The sequence below is a fragment of the Neophocaena asiaeorientalis genome, unplaced genomic scaffold (genome assembly GCF_003031525.2).
Source record: "Neophocaena asiaeorientalis asiaeorientalis breed wild unplaced genomic scaffold, Neophocaena_asiaeorientalis_V1.1 scaffold689, whole genome shotgun sequence".
In the NCBI taxonomy this organism is placed as follows: domain Eukaryota; kingdom Metazoa; phylum Chordata; class Mammalia; order Artiodactyla; family Phocoenidae; genus Neophocaena; species Neophocaena asiaeorientalis.
Genome location: NW_020175666.1, coordinates 1,941,412 through 1,962,435, shown reverse-complemented (window position 1 = coordinate 1,962,435; position 21,024 = coordinate 1,941,412). Strand labels below are relative to the sequence as shown.

The following is a 21,024-nucleotide window of genomic DNA, read 5'->3' as shown; positions in this document are numbered from 1 at the left end:
TAACTTTTGTATATCTTCTCCACACATTAATAAGAACTTGCCAATAAAAAGACTTGCTGCTTATATATGTCTGAAACACTGAAAGCAAACTTAAATTAGTTTCTTTATTGAAGGACTTCTTGGAGTCTTTTGTGAATCTTCATAAAGTCTATTCAATATGAAATATTTTCCAACAGTTTGACCTCATAATTTGTTATTCATGGAGGCTTCTCCGCGGAACATGCTTGAGAATAGTTGACATGTGACATTCATTCCACCAACACTCATAAGAATTTTATAGAATACCTACTGTGTGCCAGGCCTGGCACGAGGTGCCGGCAGACCAAAGATACTAAGATCTAAGTATTGGTAGGCCCCCAGGTCCTCTTTGATCCGCACACTCCCTGAAATATGCAGCTGGGGTCGCGAGAGTTGTTTGTACAGCCTGGGGTTAGTCACTGCTGTGGACTGAATTGTGTTTAACCCAAATTAGGGTTTGAAGCCCTAACCCTCCATGTGACTGTATCTGGAAAAAGGGCGTTTAAGCAGGTCACTAAGGTTAAACCAGGTCATAAGGCTAGGGCCCTACTCCAGTAGGCCTGTGGCCTTATACGAAGAGAAAATGAGAGAGAGAGAGGTCCCCCTCTCTCTCTGCCACTCTGCCATGTGAGGACACAGCGAGAAGGCTGCTACCTGTAAGCCAGGAAGGGAGTCTTCACCAGAACCGGACCATGCTGGCTTCCAGATCTTAGACTTCTAGCCTCCAGAAATGTGATGAAGAAAATGTCTGTTGTTTAAGCCCCCCAGTCAGTGACATTTTGTTGCATCCAGAGCAGACTAACACAGTTGCCCATATCAATAGAGGACAGAGGGAAGGACTGAATCAAACTCATTTTATAGGCACTGATGGGAGCAGAAGAACAGGCTTGAACCACCAACTATATGCCTCTTACCTGCTTCTCATAATAGTTCTGAGGCTTGAGTCATTAGCTCACACAGTTCTCACCTTAAGAACTTTAACAGTTAGTGTCCAAAATATACAAACTGTGCATACAACTCAATCTGAAAAGAAAACCCAATCAAGAAATGGGCAGAAGACTTAAGTAGACATTTCTCCAAAGCAGACATACAGATGGCCACCAGGCACATGAAAGGTATTCAATACTGCTAATTATCAGAGAAATGCAAATCAAAACCACAATGAGGTACCAGCTCACACTGGTCATACTGGCCATCATCAAAAAGTCTACAAATAATAAATGCTAGAGAGGGTGTGGAGAAAAGGGAACCTTTGTACACTGTTGGTGAGAATGTAAATTGGTGCAGCCACTATGGAAGACAATATGGAGTTCTTTAAAAAACTAAAAATAGAGCTACCATATGATCTGGCAATGTCACTCCTGGGCAAATATCTGGAAAAGATGAAAATTCTAATTCAAAAAGATATATGTACCCCACTGTTATAGCACTGCTGTTTATATTAGCCAAGAAATGGAAGCAACCCAAGTGCCCATCAACAGATGGTTCAAGAAGATATATACGTATACAATGGAATATTGCTCAGCCATAAAAAAGGGTGAAATATTGCCATTTGCAGCGATATGGATGGACCTAGAGAATATCATCCTAAGTGAAGTAAGTCAGAAAGAGAAAGACAAATGTTAAGTGATAAGATATCACTTATACATAGAAGCTACAAATTAATGCAAATGAATCTATATACAAAACAGAAACAAACTCACAGACATGGAAAACAAGCTGGTTACCAAAGCAGAAAGGGAAGGGGGAGGGGTAAGTTTAGGAGTATGAGATTAACAGATACAAAGTATAATATGTAAAATAGACAAGCAGCAGGGATTTACTGTAGAGCACAGGGAACTGTATTCAATGTCTTATAATAACCTATAATGGAAAAGACTCTAATATATATAAATATATATAACGGAATCACTTTGCTGTGCACCTGAATCTAACACAATATTGTAAATCAACTATCTTTCAATTTAAAAAAATAACTTGATATCAGCTCTTTTTGCCGTTTTTCTAGCTCCTGTGCCATTTTTCTCACTAGACCCAAGAGATACCCCAGCAGCAAGACTGGGTTTTATCCTGAATATCAGGTAGACCTTCTGTCTTTCTTTCTTTATCCAGAGAGCAGAGTCTTCTCCTGCCTTTGTTTTTTTTTTTTTTTTTTGCAAAGTGAGGCAAGTAGGTCATAGAAGAAAAGAAATAAGCCAAAGAGCCCTCCCCAAAGTGACAGGTGGGAAAATTGTTTGGCCTTTCCTGCTGCACACACCAGCAAGATGTCAAATTCTGTAAACCCTTCCTGCCTGAGAAAGTGAGTCTACAGGCTGTTCCCTGGGAAAGCCATTAGCAATTTGGAGAGCAGGAAGGTGAGTCCAGTAGGTGTGAGGTCTGTTAAGGTGGAGACTGCCTTTCCAGCCTGTCTTCTCTTTTCCACATCAAGATTCTCCTTCTCCACAAAGCAGCGGACCGCCTCCTCCAGCAGCGGACACCCAGACCTGCCGCCAGTCCCCCAGAGCCTTCTCCTTCCTTTCTGGGCTCTCAGAGCAGTAGCTGAGCTGAGGGCACAGGTCTGATGTCCCACCCCTGGCCCTCACCCCTGCAGGCCCCTCTGAGCCTGGCCTGTCATTCATAAGAGCAGGTCCTCCTCTTAGAGGGTGTGGGGCTTCTGCACCGTAGGTAGGTGGTGAGAGCAGAGAGCAAACTTCAAAGCTCGTTTGATTGTTCGCTGCACTGCCTCTTCTTCTTCCTCCCCCACACCCTCGACCTCCCGCCCCTATATTCATCATCGGTTCCTATGGGTTCTACCTAAAAAATGACTCTGGAATCTGTCTCTCCACCATCTTCACTACCATTGCTCTAACACTGTCTCTCCTGTGGACAGATATGCAGCAGCCTCCAAGCCTCTGCCCCGTCTGAGACCCTCCCCATCCTGCTGTATGGCCTCCAACTTGCTCCACGATCCCATACACAGATCTGATCATAAGCCACCTCTTCAGTGGCCCCGCAGTGCTTGCAGGGCATAAAACGAAAGCAGTCCAGTTTTCCAACCTACCTTCCTGGCCTTGTCTGCCAAAACTCTCTACTCCCAACCCTCACTCCACTGCCTCTCCAGCCCCTCCCACCCCCTCTAACACCCATGACTTCTCCAATCCAGTTCCTGGTCCTCCATGTAGTTGCTACTCAGGGCACCTGAAGGGACTTTTTTTTTTTTTTTTTTTTCTTAACCTACCTGCCAGTTCTCCACCCGGCAAATTCTTCTTCTCTCAAGGCCAATTCCAATGTCAGTGCTTGTGGGAGAACCACCCCAGACTCTCCTTGGCAGTTCCTAGCTTCTCCTCTTTATATCCATCCACAGGACTCTGTACACATTTTTAATTAGACCGTTTCTGTTGAATGAGAGCTGGTTGTTGAAATGTCTAATCTATTTTTCCCACTTGATAATGAGCCCCCAGGGCATAAATATCATGTCATATTTATCCTTGGATTGCCGGCATTCGGAAAAGCGCTTGGTATAAAGTCAGCACTCAATAAATGTTCATTCATGTATGAATAGTCTCTCACGCACGTAAGAGCATCCTGAGAAGCTGTTCAGTACAGCAGACTGAAAACTGAACTAGAAGGAAGGATGCTTGGATTGTAGTCTGGGCTCACCTACCAACTGGCTGTGTCACCAGGGATAGCACTGATCTGGGTCTCGGTCTCCTCACTTGTAAAAGCGGGGGACATCTGAGTGCCTTTCAAGGGTTCATACCTAATGATGCAAAGGACTTGATGGCTTACCCCTAAAAATATCTTTTTTCTCACTGAAAGGGAAAGACCTTATACCTCTTCCAAGAAGAGTCATGGCGCACAACCAGGAGCTTCTAGCCAAGACCCCCATCATCAAGTTCAGGCAACAGGACTTTTACTCCTTGCGGGATTATTGCCTAAACAGAGGGCTGCTGTTTGAGGATGAGACATTCCCTGCTGAGACTTATTCCGTAGGTCTACAGCTGCTCAAGGGAAGAAACCTCTCCAGCCTAAGCTGGATGCGGCTAAACGTAAGTGAACCTCCTCTCTAGGGACACGCCCAGCTCCTGGACCCTCTGACATGGTGCCTCCCATGGTGCCTCCCCCTGAAATGAGGGGCCTGAGACCTGGTTTTCAGGGCTGGCCCAACTCAAACTGGAAGGAGACAAGTTCATCTGGTCCCTCAGCTACAGAGTTGTATCCACAGTGGGATGGAATGACCCTGTACCAGGAAGCAGGACCCCAGTTCTAAGACAGCATGTCACTAGATTACATGCCTCATTCCCACATAAAAAATGGGGATGCATGGGGAGGAGGATTGTAGTAGTAGCTGTGGGGTCTCTTCAATCTCCGTAAATGAGCCCCTCTGTCAGTCTTCATCATTCTTTAATCTGTCAGGTATCACTGTCTTTATCTTTTTTCTTTCCTTATTAGAATTTACTCAAAGGGAAGATAACATGTCAGTCACTTATATAATAGGATGAATTTCAACAATTGCCTTGCCTCTGTCGTGTATATTTGTATTTTCAATCTTGTAAAGGCTGATCACCTATAAAAGAGTTGTAAACACCAGCTGTAAAATTAGGGAGGTATTTCATGGCAATGTTCAAACCCCCCGACTCCCCCACCCCAGTAGACGACCACTAACTCCACCTTGAAGCCAGGCGAGCCCTGTTGGTTTTTTCTAGAACTATCTCAGTTTCAGGGCATGAAGCTCCAAGGGAAATTTCTCAGCCCACTAGACATTCTCATAATATCATTTTCATTGACGCACAGGACCTGGCTAAGGGCCACTTTGAGGGCCCTGATGCTCAAACCTCCTGTTCATGCTTCCAAAAGCAGCCAGCAGAACCTAGAAGAAGAGGAAAGAATCTAATGTCTGGTAAGCTAATGACTATGATTTCAGCAAGCATTACCGAATGCGAATGAAATGCCAAGCACTCTGTGTAACACGCTCAATGAAGCCAGGTTAGGTTATACAGAAGAGGTGTTTTCTGATGACAGAGAACATGACGGAAACGCTAGAGGTAACAACTCTTGTCCTAACTCAGGACCAATTTGTAGCTTTGGGGAATGGGAGGGTGAGTGGGGATCAGGTGGGGCTTAGGATGCTACTTAGTTAAGATGGGGGTGCTTCAAGCTTCTAGAATCCATCTTACCATCCAGAGGCAATAAGTCCCCAACAATGACTCCCTACTTGTGGACTTCACTCCTAAGGAGAGCTGAGCAGAGAACTCTATTTAGACCTTGGAAGGATTATATTTTTCTCCCTTTGTTATTTTCAGATGAGGTTCTTTTAGAATGTTTTTTTTTTTTCACAAGGTACTGAGCAATAGATGTGAGACCATATTTATAGTGTTAAAGAATTTATAACATTTTTATTTAGAAAGGGTTGAGAGTTTTTTATTATCTAATTCCAGCAACATCTCAAACTGTGATGTCTTTTGAGGTCCAGGAGAAACTGAGGCAAACAGAAATGAAATGACTCACACAGAATCGTTCCAGGAACCCAAAACAGAGGCAGCCAGGGGCCAGATACTTTTTACTCCTGTTCTTCTTTTACCCATCCAAAGGCTCTACCAGGGGGTCATTTTTCATTCCAACATTTCTTTTATAATGTATATGTGGATATGTCATATCTCTTTGTATCCCTTATCACAACTGTCAGCACTTACGCTTGTATAGCATTTTCCAGAGCTTTCCATAGGTCTTCTCTTACTTTGTCTCATGTTCTTTCCCAGTTTTATGAGAGAATATGCTCAGACAGGTGATGTGACTTGCACAATGTGACACAGTTAGTGAGGGAGAGAGCCCGGATTTAAACTAAAATTTCTGACTCCCCATGTTGTACTATTCCTCACATAGGATTAGGATTTGGGTGAATGAATAAGTGAGTGAATGAATGATTCTGTCCACAGGCACCTGAAATGGGTTTCAAGCTCTACATGTATAATAGAGAATTCTTGAGTTGACCTGTTTTCCAAGCAAGATGGTGGAGGAGAAAGCTGACGTACTCACCCCTTAAACATGGTGACGTCCTCAACTGCCACAGCTCACAGCTGCGACTGAAAAGAGCCTTGAAGGAGAAGCTCCAGCCAGCACGGAGCAATCCTACCTGTAATGGCCAACACTTAGATAGTGCTGACCACATGGCAGGCCTGGCTTTAGGTGCTTTGACTCACTGAATCCTCATCATAACTCTATGAGGAGGTACTATTATTAGCCCCATTTTACAGTTGAGAAACAGAAACAGAGAATTAAGTGACCTGCCTAAAGTGTTAGAGCTGGGACTTGAGCCCTGGAGTCTGGCTCTGAGACGTATTCCTAACACCACAACTGTGTCGCCTCCTGTAAGGCTTCATCATAAGCTCGTGATGTATTTTAGGCCCCTGTTTGCTGCTAATAATATCTTGTGCACCAGTAGAATCTCCTACTTGTCTGGGTAACGGAATCAATCCCTGTCTACCTTCTGCCCTTCTGTCCATTTTTATAGGTGAAAAGAATGAGGATAAAAATGGTGCCAGTACCTAACAAGATTATTTTAAGGAATAAATGAAGACAATACTTAGAACATTGTCTAGCACATTGTAAGCACTTACTAAACACTAGCTATTGTTACTATGGCTAATTTGGGAGGGACGGCATAGAGTAGCAGCCACAGGGACCATGCTCTGGGATTTCTTGGGCTTTCACTGTCCAGTCATCTCAGCTTCAGTGTTCAGCCAATTTCAGCAAACACTTGTAAGGAGAAATGTGGGTCAGAGGGAACCATCTGGGGAGGCCGGGGTAGCCTGGCAGGGAGCGTGCGTAGTGCTTTTCTTCTCACATTTTCTTGCCTATCACTATTAGAAGGTTGCCTCCCAATCTAAAGCTTGCTCAGTGCCTAACCAGAGGCCTGACTGGCATCCCCTAAACTTCAGTTATATAATGGCTGAGGTGGCACCAAGGCTCCTTAGGCCATATCTGCATTCTAGGCTTTTCTAGATAATGGGAAAGCTTCATACTCTAGGCAACTGTTAAACCATCATGGGTATCATTCTACCTCACGTACTCATCTAGGCTAGGTAGGTTCAACAACGGTGCAAGAGTCAGGGGCATGAAACTAGGATCAGCTTTCTACACCTCATGAAGAAGAAAAGTTGCTTCGCATCCCATAGTTCATGTTCTCTCTCTCTCTCTCCTTTTGCCTACCTCTTCCTTCTTCTTGTCTTCCCTCTCTCTAACAATTAACCCTAATCCATTTTGCTGCTGTAGAAGCTCCTTCTATTGCTTCCTTCAGCTTTTCTGGGTTTGAGGAATTGGTAACCCACTCCCCACACCCTCCCCTCCCCCCACCAGCAGGCAGTCAGGTTCTGTAAATGCCCGTGACTGCGCCTGGAGCAAATGGCACTGAAAGGATCCAACTCCTCCTCCTCCTCAATGTTTCTGCAACACCAGCCTCAGCAAGAGACAATGCTGAGAATTACACTTATACCTGGAGACTCTACGTGATATTTCCCCAAACTGAATTTGGCACTTAGAGTCACTTTCTTCTAAAAATTTTATTTCATGAATAATAACAAATTCCATTTATCAAGCATGTACCTATGCTAGGTATTAATCTAAGCACTTTACATACAACATTTCATTTAATTACCATAACAGGCCTACGAGATAGATAATATTATTATCCTCATTCAGTAGATCAGCACCGTCCAATAGAACTTTCTGCAATGATGGAAATGTCCTGTCTGCCAATACAGTAGCCGCCAGTCACATGTTGGTATTGAGCAATTGAAATGGGCTAGTGTGACTGAGGTATTGCAGATTTGATTTAATTTAATTTAATTTTATTTTATTTTATTTAAATGTAAGTTGCCAATATGGCTTGTGGCCACCATATTGGAAGACACAGAATTGTAGACGTAGATCTTCACAGCAGAGTTGCCACTGTGTCAGACTGAGGAATTGAAATTTCATCTTTGTCCCCATTCTTTAGTGAAAAACATGTCCATTTCTCAACTGAAGAATGGGCTGGGGGCCCAAAACATGTTCAGGACTCAGCACCCAGCCCCACTGTGGATTTTGGCCTGTGGCCATCCCAGAATGAAGTGTTGCCTACCCAGACACTGATGTTCATCTTCCAAGTAGCCAGAGCAGAGTTTCCGAAAGGATCATTTACTATAAATGATTCACCTTGGTTTCAGCATGAGTTATTCCGGAAAGGAAGGGGTTAACAAAGTGGAGCTCTTAATGTAGGCTGTGAAGGCAACAGGTAGCAGAAGGCGACAGAAAGAGAGCATGCCAACAGCCAATTGCCACTGAGCCAAAGAACTTTGATTCCAATAAAGCAAAGTTCTCTAGCAAAAATAGAAAAGGGAGTGACGCTGCCACCTGGCGCAGCCTGAATTGTGGCCACCGGCTGAAAGGGCCTGTGTCTGAAGACCAACACACTAAACCGGGTGTTTCCTCATCCAAGAGCAGCACACCATCTCGGGGAGGGCATGAGGAGCCTTTGACAAGAACACAGGAATCGCTGTCCAAAACATAGGAAGTGATGCTGTGTTAGAAGGGACACCTCCAGAGACAACTGCAGGGGAGTGCCTTGTTTGGTACCACTTCAGGTATGGGTTATGGGTGTGGATGCAGAGGGGAAGAGGGAGGAGGAGAGGGGAGAGGTCGAGATCTCCTACAGGACATAACCAACAGGAGCTATATAGATATATCCTATTGATTTATTTATTATGAGGAATTGGCACACATAATTATGGAGGCTGAGGCGTCCCAAGATCTGCTATCTGCAAGCTGGAGACCCAGGAAAGCTGATGGTGTAGTTTAGTCCAAGTGGGAAGCCCTGAGGACCAGGATGGCTGATGATGTAATTCCCAGTCCCAGGACAGGAGAAGACCAATGTCCCAGCTCAGCAGTCAGGCTGAGAAGGGGCGAATTCTCCCTTCCTCTACGTTTTGTTCTGTTCAAGCCCTCAGTACATTGGATGATGTCCATCCATATTGGGGAGGGCAATCTTGTTTACTGAGTCCACTGTTTCAAATGCTAACCCTCCTTAGAAATAATGTGTAGCCAAAAATCTGGGTACCCCATGAGCCAGTCAGATTGGCACATAAAATGAACTATCACGGCTTCCTTCTGTACAAATGATGTTGCAGAGACCTCAAAGGACCAATCCATCTCACAGAGTCAGAAAACACTGAAGACCCTGCCTGCCAGTGTGGTCCGTGGGGAAGGCATTATGGGAGCGGAGTGCCTGATGCACAGCCTGATTCCTGTGGGACCTAGGATAAATCACTCAACCTCTCTGAACCTGCTCCTTGCCCTGGCTGGGCCTCAGAATCACCTGAGGAGCTGTGTGGATCCTGAGCTCTACCTCCATCTGACCTACTAAATCCAGGTCATGGGGGGCGGCCTCCAGCAGTCTCCATGTCTGCGAAGCTCCTGCGTGATTCTGAGTCGCACTCGGGGTAGAGACTGCCCATAGCCAGTCTTACCACATTCTCTAACTGCCCTGGTGTGCCCAGCCCACCCAGTGACAGGGGACCTGCCCAGAGCCAGGGGATTTTTATCTGCCAACCATCTTGATCTATTTTCTCTGTGGGCCCGGTCTCACAAAGTCGGCCCGGCAGACTGAAATGCTTCTGGGTATAATTTCTGTCTCCTCCTACCTTTGCTCTTTTTGGATCACCCAGGACCCCTCTAAAGCCCAGAGTGAGGAAGGAACAGGCAGCTCAGGACAGGAGATAAAAAATGCTAGTTTGGTACCTAACTTTTATGCACACAATTCTAGTGTTTGCCCATAAATTTGATGTTGACAATTGATTTTTGATTTGAAATAATTATCCTTTAATTTTCATAACGTATCTTTCTATTCCTAATTAACTAAAATTTTGTTTTTTTTCATTTTCGATTTTGTTATTTTGGTAAATCAGAAAGTTGTGCATTTATCAAATGCCTTCAAGGCATTTATTGGAAAGATAGCAATTGTTTCTCCTTTGACCCACGTAAATGGTATTTTATACCATTAAATATCCTGATAGGAAACCATGCTGGCATCCTGCATTTCTATGGCAAACCCTACTTAATGGTAGTGGGTTAGTTGTATAATTTATTGTTGATTCATTTGCCGGGTATTTATTTCAGTATTTTTCCGTAAATGAAATCAGTCTGTGATGTGATGTGTGTGTGTGTGTGTGTGTGTGTGTGTGTGTGTGTGTGTATGTGTTTCTCTCTCTCAGGCTGGGCATCCAGGCTGTGCTGACTTCTTAAAATAACCGGTTGCAGGATTCTTTCTTTTTTTAAACACAAACTGTAGGCGACACAGGAATTATTTCCTAAAAGTTTGAGAGAATTCAGCAAGAAAATTTTGAGCTTAGAAGCCTTGACAGAGATAATAGGGAGATATTCTTTGATCATTTAAAAATACTGTTTCAAGGTTATTGATTTTCAGGTTATTTACCAACTTGGATCATTTTGGCCATGTTAATTCTTGTCAGAAAATCATCAGTATGCTTAAACTGATTAGTATAGAATTTTATGTCATGTTTTTATACTGCTAAAACCTCCTTTCTATTTCTAATTTTATTTGGGTTTCTCTAGCATATTAGCCAAAGGTTGGGTCTAAGTAAACCTTCTCCCCAAATACAATGTATTCAATATTTGCGTTACTGATCTTGCTGTGTTTCTATTTTGTAACTCACCAGTTGTTCTGTTTATCATTTCTTTCCGCGTATGTTTGTGAGGCTCTTTTGGTCTTTCTAATATCTAAAAGTAGACTGTGTGATCCACGTTTTTATTCCCTTTCTTCCTTCTTTGTCTCTTCTAATAGTCCTTATTTTAAAGTCTATTTTGTCTGATATGAAATTTGCTACTCCAGCTTTCTTTTGGTTTCCATTTGCATGGAGTATCTTTTTCCATCCCCTTACTTTCAGTCTGTATGTGTCTCTAGGTCTGAAGTGGGTCTCTTGTAGACAGCATATATATGGGTCTTGTTTTTGTATCCATTCAGCTCTCTCTCGTTTTATAAGGAATGCATTTGAGATGCTGGGTTTATCCATGAGTGTGGTCTTTTTAATTTTGCAAATATTACAGAAACAGGGAATCAATATTTATTGAACAGGTCCCTTGTCTGATGCTACACTCAGTATTTCACATCCTTCCTCCTTTGTAAAATGCAGACTCCTGCTTTGCAACTCTGTCGGGAGACCACTGTGAATGAAGCATCTAGTCCTCAGTGAGGGTTTGGTAACAGCAGCCAGGGCACCAATGGCTTTCTCATTTGACTCCCACTTTACATATGAAGAAACTGAGGTTCAGCAAAGTAAAGAAAATTGCTCAAGCTCACCCAGGGAACAATGCAGGCAGGATTCCACACCAGGCTCGGTTCAGTCACTCTCAGCACACCTACCCCTCCTCTGTCCATCATGGGGGTAAACCAGGGGTAAATGACGAAGAAGCTGCAGCTGTGCTGGGTCTAGAAAGCTGAGCCACACTGTCTGTTTTACCCCATCCAAAAACCTGATGGCCTCTACCCTCTTCTTTAATCCCTGAGTGGAGGATCTCCAGCTAGCCTCCACTGAGACCTTGAGTTCCCTTTTCCAGTAGAAGGTGAGGGGACAGCTAAAGCCACTGAAGTGCCCCAAGTTGCTTTGACACTGGGAGAGTTGCTTCCTCCAGGGCCCTGTGGAGAGCTGCCCTTCCTGCTGGTGTTGGGAGAGACCCCAGGTTCTGAGCAGCCAGGGGTAGGGCATAGGGTCAGCTGGATGCCTCCATCGCAAGGGCCTGAGCCTGAGCGCCCTGCCCTGGTCATCAGAGAGGGCTGGTTATGTGCAAAAAGATGGTGGGAGGAGGCCTGGTGAGGTGGGCTGGCTGACTTGTTTGCAGACACGCACACCTTTGTTTTCCCCTTGGCGGCTCCACCAGGAAACTGGCCGGCAGTATACAAAGGGCTGACAGGTCTCCCAAGATACAGGACTCCACACGTTCATGGCTGTTGAGTAGATGAATCTACTTTGCCGCCCTGCTCTCTGGGGACTTATTTGTCAATGTGAAAAGGAATGATACAGGAACAGTTACCAAATTATACAAATCCACACAATGGAAATCCAGGAAGAGCTGCACAGAGAGGATGCTCAGAATAATCCTGTGGGCTCCTGGTAGCAGGAAAACCTAGAGGCTGCTTGGGGTCTTCCAGAATCCGTCTGTGTGTTAGCCAGGGAGTGGGCAAGGTCCTGAATAATGCACATCCTCTGTCCTGTACAGCACATGGCTGGACTTGAACCTGGAGCTCAGAATGTCTACACTGACTTCTGAGAGATGACATTTCACGAGGAAGGCGTGGTCATGCTTATAAAAATTTCCTCTAATAAATGCATCCTCTTCTTTTTTGGTTGTTTATAAACTCCTAATGAAACAGTGCTGTTGGTACCAGGATGGCTGATCATTTGATGTAAGGATCCTGAGTCCTTATCTCTTGGCACAGATTGCTTATGCATTTATTGCCTTTTTGGTCAGTTACATATACACCCTTTTGACATCTGCCTTGCTGTTAGCAATAAAACCTGAAGAATGAGGGCAGCTTTCCTACCTCATATTTTAAACACCTGTTTAAAGAAGTAACCTCTACCCCTCAAAGACAAAGAGAGTGACGTCTTGGGTAGCACACTGGGAGATAGAGGAATGAAAGATGCTCATGGCTTTTCTCCCTCTTTTCTAAGGATTTATTGAAGGGTAAATCAGAGCCTCACTTCATCCTGGAAGGTGTGAGCAGTTTCGACATCCAACAGGGGGAGGCAGGTAAGAACTCAACCTCTTCCTTCCCAGCCCTGGATTGACGCAGGCTGCCCAAAGTCAGCCTCAGAGTAGGGGGGGTCAAGAGCAGTGCCCACCCAGACCCCCAGAATGCTGCCCCATCTTCTGAGGAGGCAAGGCTGGCACCCTCAGTGTTGCTGTGGACGGACTGTTCACACCCAGACCCTCAGCCTGGAAGTCGGCTCAGTAGCGTGTGTGCAGAGCCCTTTGGGGAGAGCAATTATCAAAGAAAAGAAGCAAATAGACAGAGAGTTTAATCTGAGTAGAGAGAAGCATCAGGGAAGCAAACGTTAATTGAACTTCTGCAAGGCTGTGCTAGATACTTTGTATGTGCTGTTTCGGTAAAACCATTACTCCCATCACCACCACCCCCCCATCACTCCCATCACCACCACCACCCCCATCACTCCCATCACCACCCCCACCCCATCACTCCTGTCACCATTCACCACTCACACCCATCACCACCTCCACCCCCATCATTCCCATCACCACCACCACCACCCCCACCCCATCACCACCTCTACCCCCATCACTCCCATCACCACCACCACCCCATCACTACTCACCTCATCACCACCTCTACCCCCATCACCCCTTTCACCACTACCACTATCTCCATAACCACTACCATCACCTTCTCTATTTTGCTTGGAACTGAACCCAGTGAATCTTTCTTCTGGTTCTCCTCTCTCAGACAGAAAAAAATGCATTATTCAGAAGGAGGTATGCTGACTCTGTGCAGTACATGGGATGGGGCTTCCAATTGTGTCCAGGCAGCTCTCATGGCTTATGTCCCCTCCCAGGAGATTGCTGGTTCCTGGCAGCACTGGGCTGCTTGACACAGAACCCACAGCATCTGCAGAAGATCCTAATGGACCAAAGCTTTTCATACCAATATACAGGGATTTTCCATTTTCCGGTAAGTGTGCTGCTGGGATGCTCCTTAAATGGGATTCTCTGTGAGCACAGGAAGGCGACCGTCGTGAAAATTCTATTGGTCTGGCAGCCCGAGATGTGGAAAAGACACTTATGTGTTAGTTACTCTGTGTTGGCTCGTGATCTGACGACACATAGGGAGGATGAGAGTTAAAATGTTTTCATGTAAATATAAAGAACGGCAGAAACAATCAGCAAAAGAGAAGAGTCATTCATCAAGAAGCCTGTACATCATTGAGATTTTGTCTGTCTATTCCTGTGCCATATCTGGTTATTTTGACTACAGTAGTTTTAGAATGAGTTGTAATATCTGGTGGCATAGGTTCTCCTTCATTATTCATTATGCTTGCCCCAAAAATATTTTATCTTGGTGATTCTTGCACATTTATTCTTCTATGAGAATTTTTAAATCATGTGTCTATTTAAAAAGAAAAGCCGGGCTTCCCTGGTGGCACAGTGGTTGGGAGTCCGCCTGCCGATGCAGGGGACATGGGTTCGTGCCCCAGTCCGAGAGGATCCCACATGCCACGGAGCGGCTGGGCCCGTGAACCATGGCCACTGAGCCTGTGGGTCCGGAGCCTGTGCTCTGCAACGGGAGAGGCCACAACGGTGAGAGGCCCGCGTATCGAAAAAAAAAAAAAAGAAAAGAAAAGCCACTGTGATGCAGAATAGAGCAGCATTAAATGTATGTATTAATTTGGAAAAATCAAACTTTTATTACTGTAGTTATTCCTTTCCCAAAAGACAGTATATCTTTCCATTTATTTGGAACTAGTTTTATGCCCTTCAGTAAAATGTTATAGTTATGTTTTGATATTCATGCTATACCCATCTTGGTAAATGTATTCTCAGATATTTTACAAGTTTGTAGCTAATATGAATGATTTTTCTAACTAGACGTTGCTAAAAAGAGGAAAGCTATTCCTTGTTTTATATTAAGTTGTATCTAGCCACCTTACCAAATTCTTTTATTAGTTCTAATTTTTTTCTTTAGTAGTGTCTGGATTTTTTTTTAGTTATCTAATATTATCCACAAAGATAATTTTGTCTCTTCTTTTAATATTTATAGAGCTTATTTTGCTCTTTTGCCTTGTTGCATTAATTAGAAGGTTGCAATTTTGAATAAGAGTGACAAGAGCAAAATCCTGCTGTCTCTTGGTTTTAGTGACATACTTTCCTGGTTTGTCATTCTTTTAATCCACTGTTAGATTAAATTTGCTAAAAATTTTATTAGAATTTTTACATCTATATCACATGTAGAATTGGCTTCCCATTGTTTGTTGTTTTTACTATGGAGTTATGCTTGCTTTTTAATATGAACCTATTGAGATTTACTTTGGTCTGAAATAATTTGTATAATGGCTGTTAATCATTGATTATCTGTTCTTTAAAAGTAAAATAGGCAATAGTTAAATTGTCTGGACCTATCTCCTTTTTATTTATTTATTTATTTTTATTATTATTTTTTTTTGCGGTACGTGGGCCTCCCACCGCTGTGGCCTCTCCCGTTGCGGAGCACAGGCTCGGACACACAGGCCCAGCGGCCGTGGCTCACGGGCCCAGCCGCTCCACGGCACGCGGGATCCTCCCAGACCGGGACACGAACCCGTGTCCCCCGCATCGGAAGGCGGACGCCCAACCACTGCATCACCAGGGAAGCCCCTCTATCTCCTTTTTAAATATGATTTCTTAAACTCTTCTGATGTGTTCAATAGCTGTTGATCTGCTTGGGCCTCTTATTTCTTCTAGAGCTAATTCTTGAAATTTATATTTTGCCAAGAGAACCAACTGTTTCTTCTGTAGTTCCAAATTTATTGCACCAAAGTTGCTTATATAATTCTCTGAAAATTTATTTTATTTCTTCTAATTTGTGATTAAGTCAACTTTATTAATCCCTAAACTATATTTTTATTTTTCCTTTTTTCTTAATCCAGCTCTTCTTAATCCAACCAATCTACTGTATTAGTTTTTGAATGACTCAACTTTCAATTTTCATTGTTCTTTCTATTCTTTTTCTTTTAGGGTTTTGATTTCCATATAATTAATTTCAATTTATTTTTATTAATTCCCATTTACTTTCTCCTGGTCAATTTTATTGGTTTTTTGTTTTCTGAAACTATACACTTAATATTCTTTCTTTTTTTCTTCATGATAAAAGATTTAAGACTAAAATTTTCCTTCTCAGATCTTTTCTGTATCCATCAATTTTAATGTCAAATGTCTTTTATTAATTTTAAGTTAATATGTTTTTAGCTTTTTTATGATGTTTTTAGTTTTGATTAAGTTTTATAGGGGATCATCTCTTGGTTGTAGAATTTTAGACTTATTAGATGATGATCAGAGAATATAATTCATAAACTCTCACATTTGGGGAAATTATTAAAGTTTTATTCATGGCCAGGTCCACAACAGTTTTTATAGATGCTTCATGGACATATGAGAAGAGTATGTATTATCCATGATAATATATCCATGATATATGGAATCAAGCTCTCTGATTTGCACATTGTATAATCTGCAATTATCTCTTCTATCTTGGCTTATTTTTTGTCTATTTGATTTGTCATATTCTAAAAGAAGTGAGTTAAAGTTCTTCCCCAAAGTTATAGTTTGGAGGGTTCCTCATGTTCTGGCTTTATACTTTTCCTGCTCTATTCTTTGGTGCCCAAATATTTACATTCTTGCTCTCCAGTTGTTGCAATAAAGCTTACACAATATCCCTCTTTGCTATATTTATGCTTCTGAACTTGAATTCCTCTTTATCTGATATTCACATTGCTACTCCAGCTTCCTGTTACTTACATTTCCCTATTATATTGTTGATCATCCTTTCACTATCAATTTCATTTTCACTACGTTACCAGTATATTTCTTGTCCAAAGAATATTCAAAACTCATTACTCACCATTGTTTCTTTCAGCCTTCATTTCCTCTTAAGATTTTTGTTCTAATTTCATCCACATTTGGTAGGAGTAGTTCCTTGAATAGTTTCCTCAGATTACGTGAGTATTTTTCATTTGATCTTACTTAAGAACAATATTTCGGTTGGGTTTAGGATTTTTGGATTACATTCCTTTTCCTCAAGAATCTGTAAACATTTCTCCATTGTCTTGTACCTTCCCCAATGTTGCAGAAGAAAAATCCAATGCTAATCTATTCTCTTGGCCTTGTATGCAACATATTCTCTCAAATTGCAAGTTTATATGAGGCGATCTCTCTCCTTGGTTCAGAAATTTCTCTAGAAATGTCCAGATGCATGAATTCCAGGCAAGATTAATCTTGCCTGGAATTCAGTGAGCACTTTCGTTCTGAAGACCTGCCTCCTTTTTCTGCTCAGCTGTTTCCCTCCATTTTTTCTGGGTGTCCTCCTTTATCCTGTTCTGTCTTCCTGAAGTCCAATTATTTGCATGCTAGGTCTTCTAACAAGCTCCCAGTTGATGCTGATGTTGCTGGTCCAAGGGTCACACTGAGGAGTTAGCCAGAGGGTGCAGTGTTTAGCTGTGTCTGGGCTCACCTCAGGGGTGCAAGTGTTGGTGGGGTGACAGGTAGTTAGGACAAACTGAGGCCCAGGCTGGACATGCTTTGCCCTTCTGGGTGGTGAAGATAGTCCCACAGTTCCCCAGAAATAGCTACAAATGCTGACCTCTGTACATCTCATCATTCTGAGCTCGGGCACACTTCTCTGGAAAGGGCCCAGTGCCTGGGCAACTTGGATGCTTTGCCCAAAACACTTCTGGTTTCCCTCAGACACTTGGGTACTGGCTCAATGGCACCAGCCAGCTTCTTGAAGGGCACAGACATTTTCAAGGTGCCAGCCCTCCTCACCCAGAGCAGTGAACCAGGAAACACAGATCGGTGGCCTCATTCTTGACCACCAGTCAGGCCATTTTCATCCTTTTTGGGAACGATGATCTTATCTGAGGTTCCCTTTGTATAGGGAGAACAAGTCTGGTCAGCATTACTGGTGTGGGAAGATGTGAGTGAGGGTAGAACCAACAAGAGGATCTCGTTCAAGCCAGGACTCACTCATTCTTTATGGCCTACTGTGTGCCAGGCACTAACCTAAGTGCTGAACGAAAAGCCTGTCGAGAAACAGTTCTTACTTTCAAACCTGTGATCTCACCTTCACACACTCACCTGATCCCATCACAGTAGGAGGTAGCTCTTACTCTTAGCACCATTTGACAGATGAGGAAACTGAATCACAGAGAATTAAGTGTCTTATCCAGTATCTATTGCTCAGGACAAAAAACCAAAACCAGGACTGGAGCACGGTTCCACTGACTGGATACCACCTACTACACTTTGCTATCCAATTAAACCCCAAATCCAGATGGGTCTGTCCGTCTAGTATCCTCCTTCAAGGAGCTAGAGTTAGCTTCCTTGATGCTTCAGACAGGTTTCACGATCTCACTGTAATAGCATCCCTGTTGGCTCCCAGCCTCACCCTCCTGTGTATCTTACTGCAGTCGGGATGCAGATCCACAGCTGGGGCAGCACCAGCTCCAGTGCACTGGTTCATTAAAGACTGCGAGGACATCTTCTTTGTTTTGTCTCCACTGACATTTCTGTCTTGGTCTCCCTCCCTGCTTCGAAAGTGCATCCTCATGTGTATGCAAAAGCCCAGCATCTGGGACATCCAGCTGTGGGCAAGTCTCCCTGTCACCACCCAGCAGATGATGGATTGCATCCACCCAGCTTTACTCCAAGCCCAACTATCGGAGGCTTGCCTGAATCTTGTCAAGACTCAGGCCTGAAGCCAGAAGCCCTGTTGCTGATCCAGAGACCAGCAAACCAACTCCAAAAAGCTGGCTTTGTTATGAATTATCCTCATTTGGCAATGCCCCCGGGTGAACCATTAAGAGTTGAATGCTGAAGATTAAACCACTCTGTTTTGAAGAGGAGCATCTGGTTCATTTGCACGCTTAGCAGCAACAGTGCCAGCGCGCCTCATGGCGGCTGCTCTGCTGGCAAAGACAGCTGGATGTGAGGAGAGGAGGGCCAGGGGGAGGCTGTAACTGTAACAGTCCTCCCGAGCAACCTCACCATTCGGCCCCTAGGCTTCCGCCCACACTGTCGCCGCCGCATCTGGGATGCCTTCCCTGCGCCTCGCCACCTGCTGGAATCCTGCCTCCTCTCTCAAGCCTTCAGCTCCCTAAAGGCTCTCCTTCCCCATCACAACACTCTATATCTCCCATTCTCCTTTGCTACTCAGCATCTGCTCCCCCTACTGCCATTTTGTACACAAGATGTACCCGGAGAGTCTTCAGTGCGCCTGAATCTCACAAAGGACTTGCCGAAGTGAGGCAGGAGTCAGCCACAAAGTCCAGCTGGAGCCCAAGACTCCTTCCTCCCTGCTGTATTTTCCTTGATTAACTTGATCTGTGACTCACCTGTCAGTGGAGATGACAGTCCGGTCCCCCGTCCGCCAACCTGGGCTGGGATTTTGGTCTGGATAGACTTCCTTGTTGCACTGTGGTGGTGAAGTGGCGAAGGTGGTTATCTTTTGACCTGGGTCGGGGGGGCCAGCACCTCCCTCCTGCCCCAGCTCTACTAGGGCGTATATTCCTCAATCTCCTCCAGTTCTGGCAGTGTGGCCAGTGGGTGGAAGTGGTGATTGACGATCGCCTACCTGTCCTGAACAATGAGTACTTCTTTGTTAATCCTTACAGCAAACAAGAGTTTTGGCTGAGCCTGCTGGAGAAAGCCTACGCCAAGTAAGGATGGGCCCGTCCCTCTGCCCAGGGCCTGGATGCTGGCCCTGCCTGCCCAGCCACTTGCCCTGACTGACGCTCCCCACCAGCCGGCGCTAAGACTTTTGGCAGCTCTGCTCAATGCAAGCGATGCCCCTGGGAGCTTCAGAGCCTTTGCCACCTCGCTGGGCATCCTCTATAAATAATCACTGTGCGCAAGGCTCAGCTGGAGCCAGAGGAGGGACCCAGAGACACATGGCGGGGGTGGGCAGGGCAGAGCTGGACAGAAATAGGCACTGACAACGGTATCACTGTAAGGGCTGGTGTACGGGCCCCAATAAAATGTAGTATCATGTTCAAAGTCTGCTGAGAGGGGCAGAGGAGAGAGACAGCAGTTCTGACCCACAGACACTCAGCTGGGACTGCACAGAGGAGGTGGCGTTGAGCAAGGCCTTGAAGGATGGGTAGGATTTCAGAAAAGAGAGAGGAGATATGAGGGGGGGAGTGATTTGAACAGTGACCCGGGCGGGACACTTGGGGACCTGGTGTGGCTACCGTGAGATTGCATTTATGACTGGGGGGCAGGGCGGGAGCTGCTTCTTATTATATGGTCCAAACACCATGAGTCAGGGACTACCTTCTGGTGTTAACAAGCTCGAGGACTTATAAACTCCCCAGGTCACCTGTTTCACTTAGACAATTTGGGTTGCTTTTATTCAACAGCTGTGTATGGAGCATTTAATCATAATCCAGGCACTGTGCTGGGCACTGGGAGAGACGCTCACGCTGGCACAGTCGGGGTGTGCAAGAGTATGTGTGTGTGTGAGAGGTCTCTGTCATCAAGACCCACACAAGTGAGGGACACATCGGAGCTGGAAGTCAATGCTAGGAGACAAAAGGTCAGGGGACCACACATTTCAGGAGAAAAATGAATAGTGGAGAGTGTCCTGAAATCAGGTTCCCCGAAGATCTTCCTAACCAATGCCTCATAATGACACATGGGGAAGCCAAGGCTCTGAATAGTGATGTGATGGCAGGTGTAAGCGATTAACCTGAGTCTACCGAGGTCTTTGGTCGTTTGATCAAGTGACATCATTTGGCAAGACTGAAGACCCTGCCCCATCCAATCCTGGGCCCTGAGGAGTGGTTACTGCCCCACAGACTACCCCAGTCCTTGTCCTTCTGGAGGCGCATCTCAAGGGCTCTTTTCGTGCATTCTTTCTTTTGAGCCAGCTTGTGCAAAACTAAAGCTGTTGCTCATTTCCAGTGTCAGGAAGAGCTGGTCGTTAGCATTTGAGAATGAAGCCCAGAAAACAGGCGAGGTGGATGAAGCACTCCATATGTTTGGGGAGGTTAATTCACTTCTAAGCTACTTATGCAAACACTGCCATTATCTTTCTGGGGTGGATTCGGTGCTCACCGCTCCAGGGCCTCTTTTTTTTCCTTATTGAAAGGGGGGAGCATGGCAGTTCACTTGGAGAATTAGAAAGCTCGCAGATGAAGTGATGACTTTGACCCGATCTTGTTAACAGCTGACCTAAAGCAATCATTCAGCTTGAAAAGAAATGGGAAACTG

At 44.6% G+C, this 21,024-nt stretch overlaps 1 protein-coding gene across 1 annotated transcript in view; it reads left to right on the top strand.

Moving 5' to 3' along the window:
• Positions 1-21,024, top strand: part of CAPN13 (calpain 13) — a 92,915-nt gene that overhangs the window by 13,825 nt on the left and 58,066 nt on the right. Inside the window, 4 exon segments of the mRNA XM_024731517.1 lie at positions 3,817-4,046; positions 12,723-12,801; positions 13,623-13,738; positions 19,339-19,472. Of these exon segments, the coding sequence (XP_024587285.1) occupies positions 3,849-4,046; positions 12,723-12,801; positions 13,623-13,738; positions 19,339-19,472 (527 nt within the window). The 5' untranslated portion in view covers positions 3,817-3,848.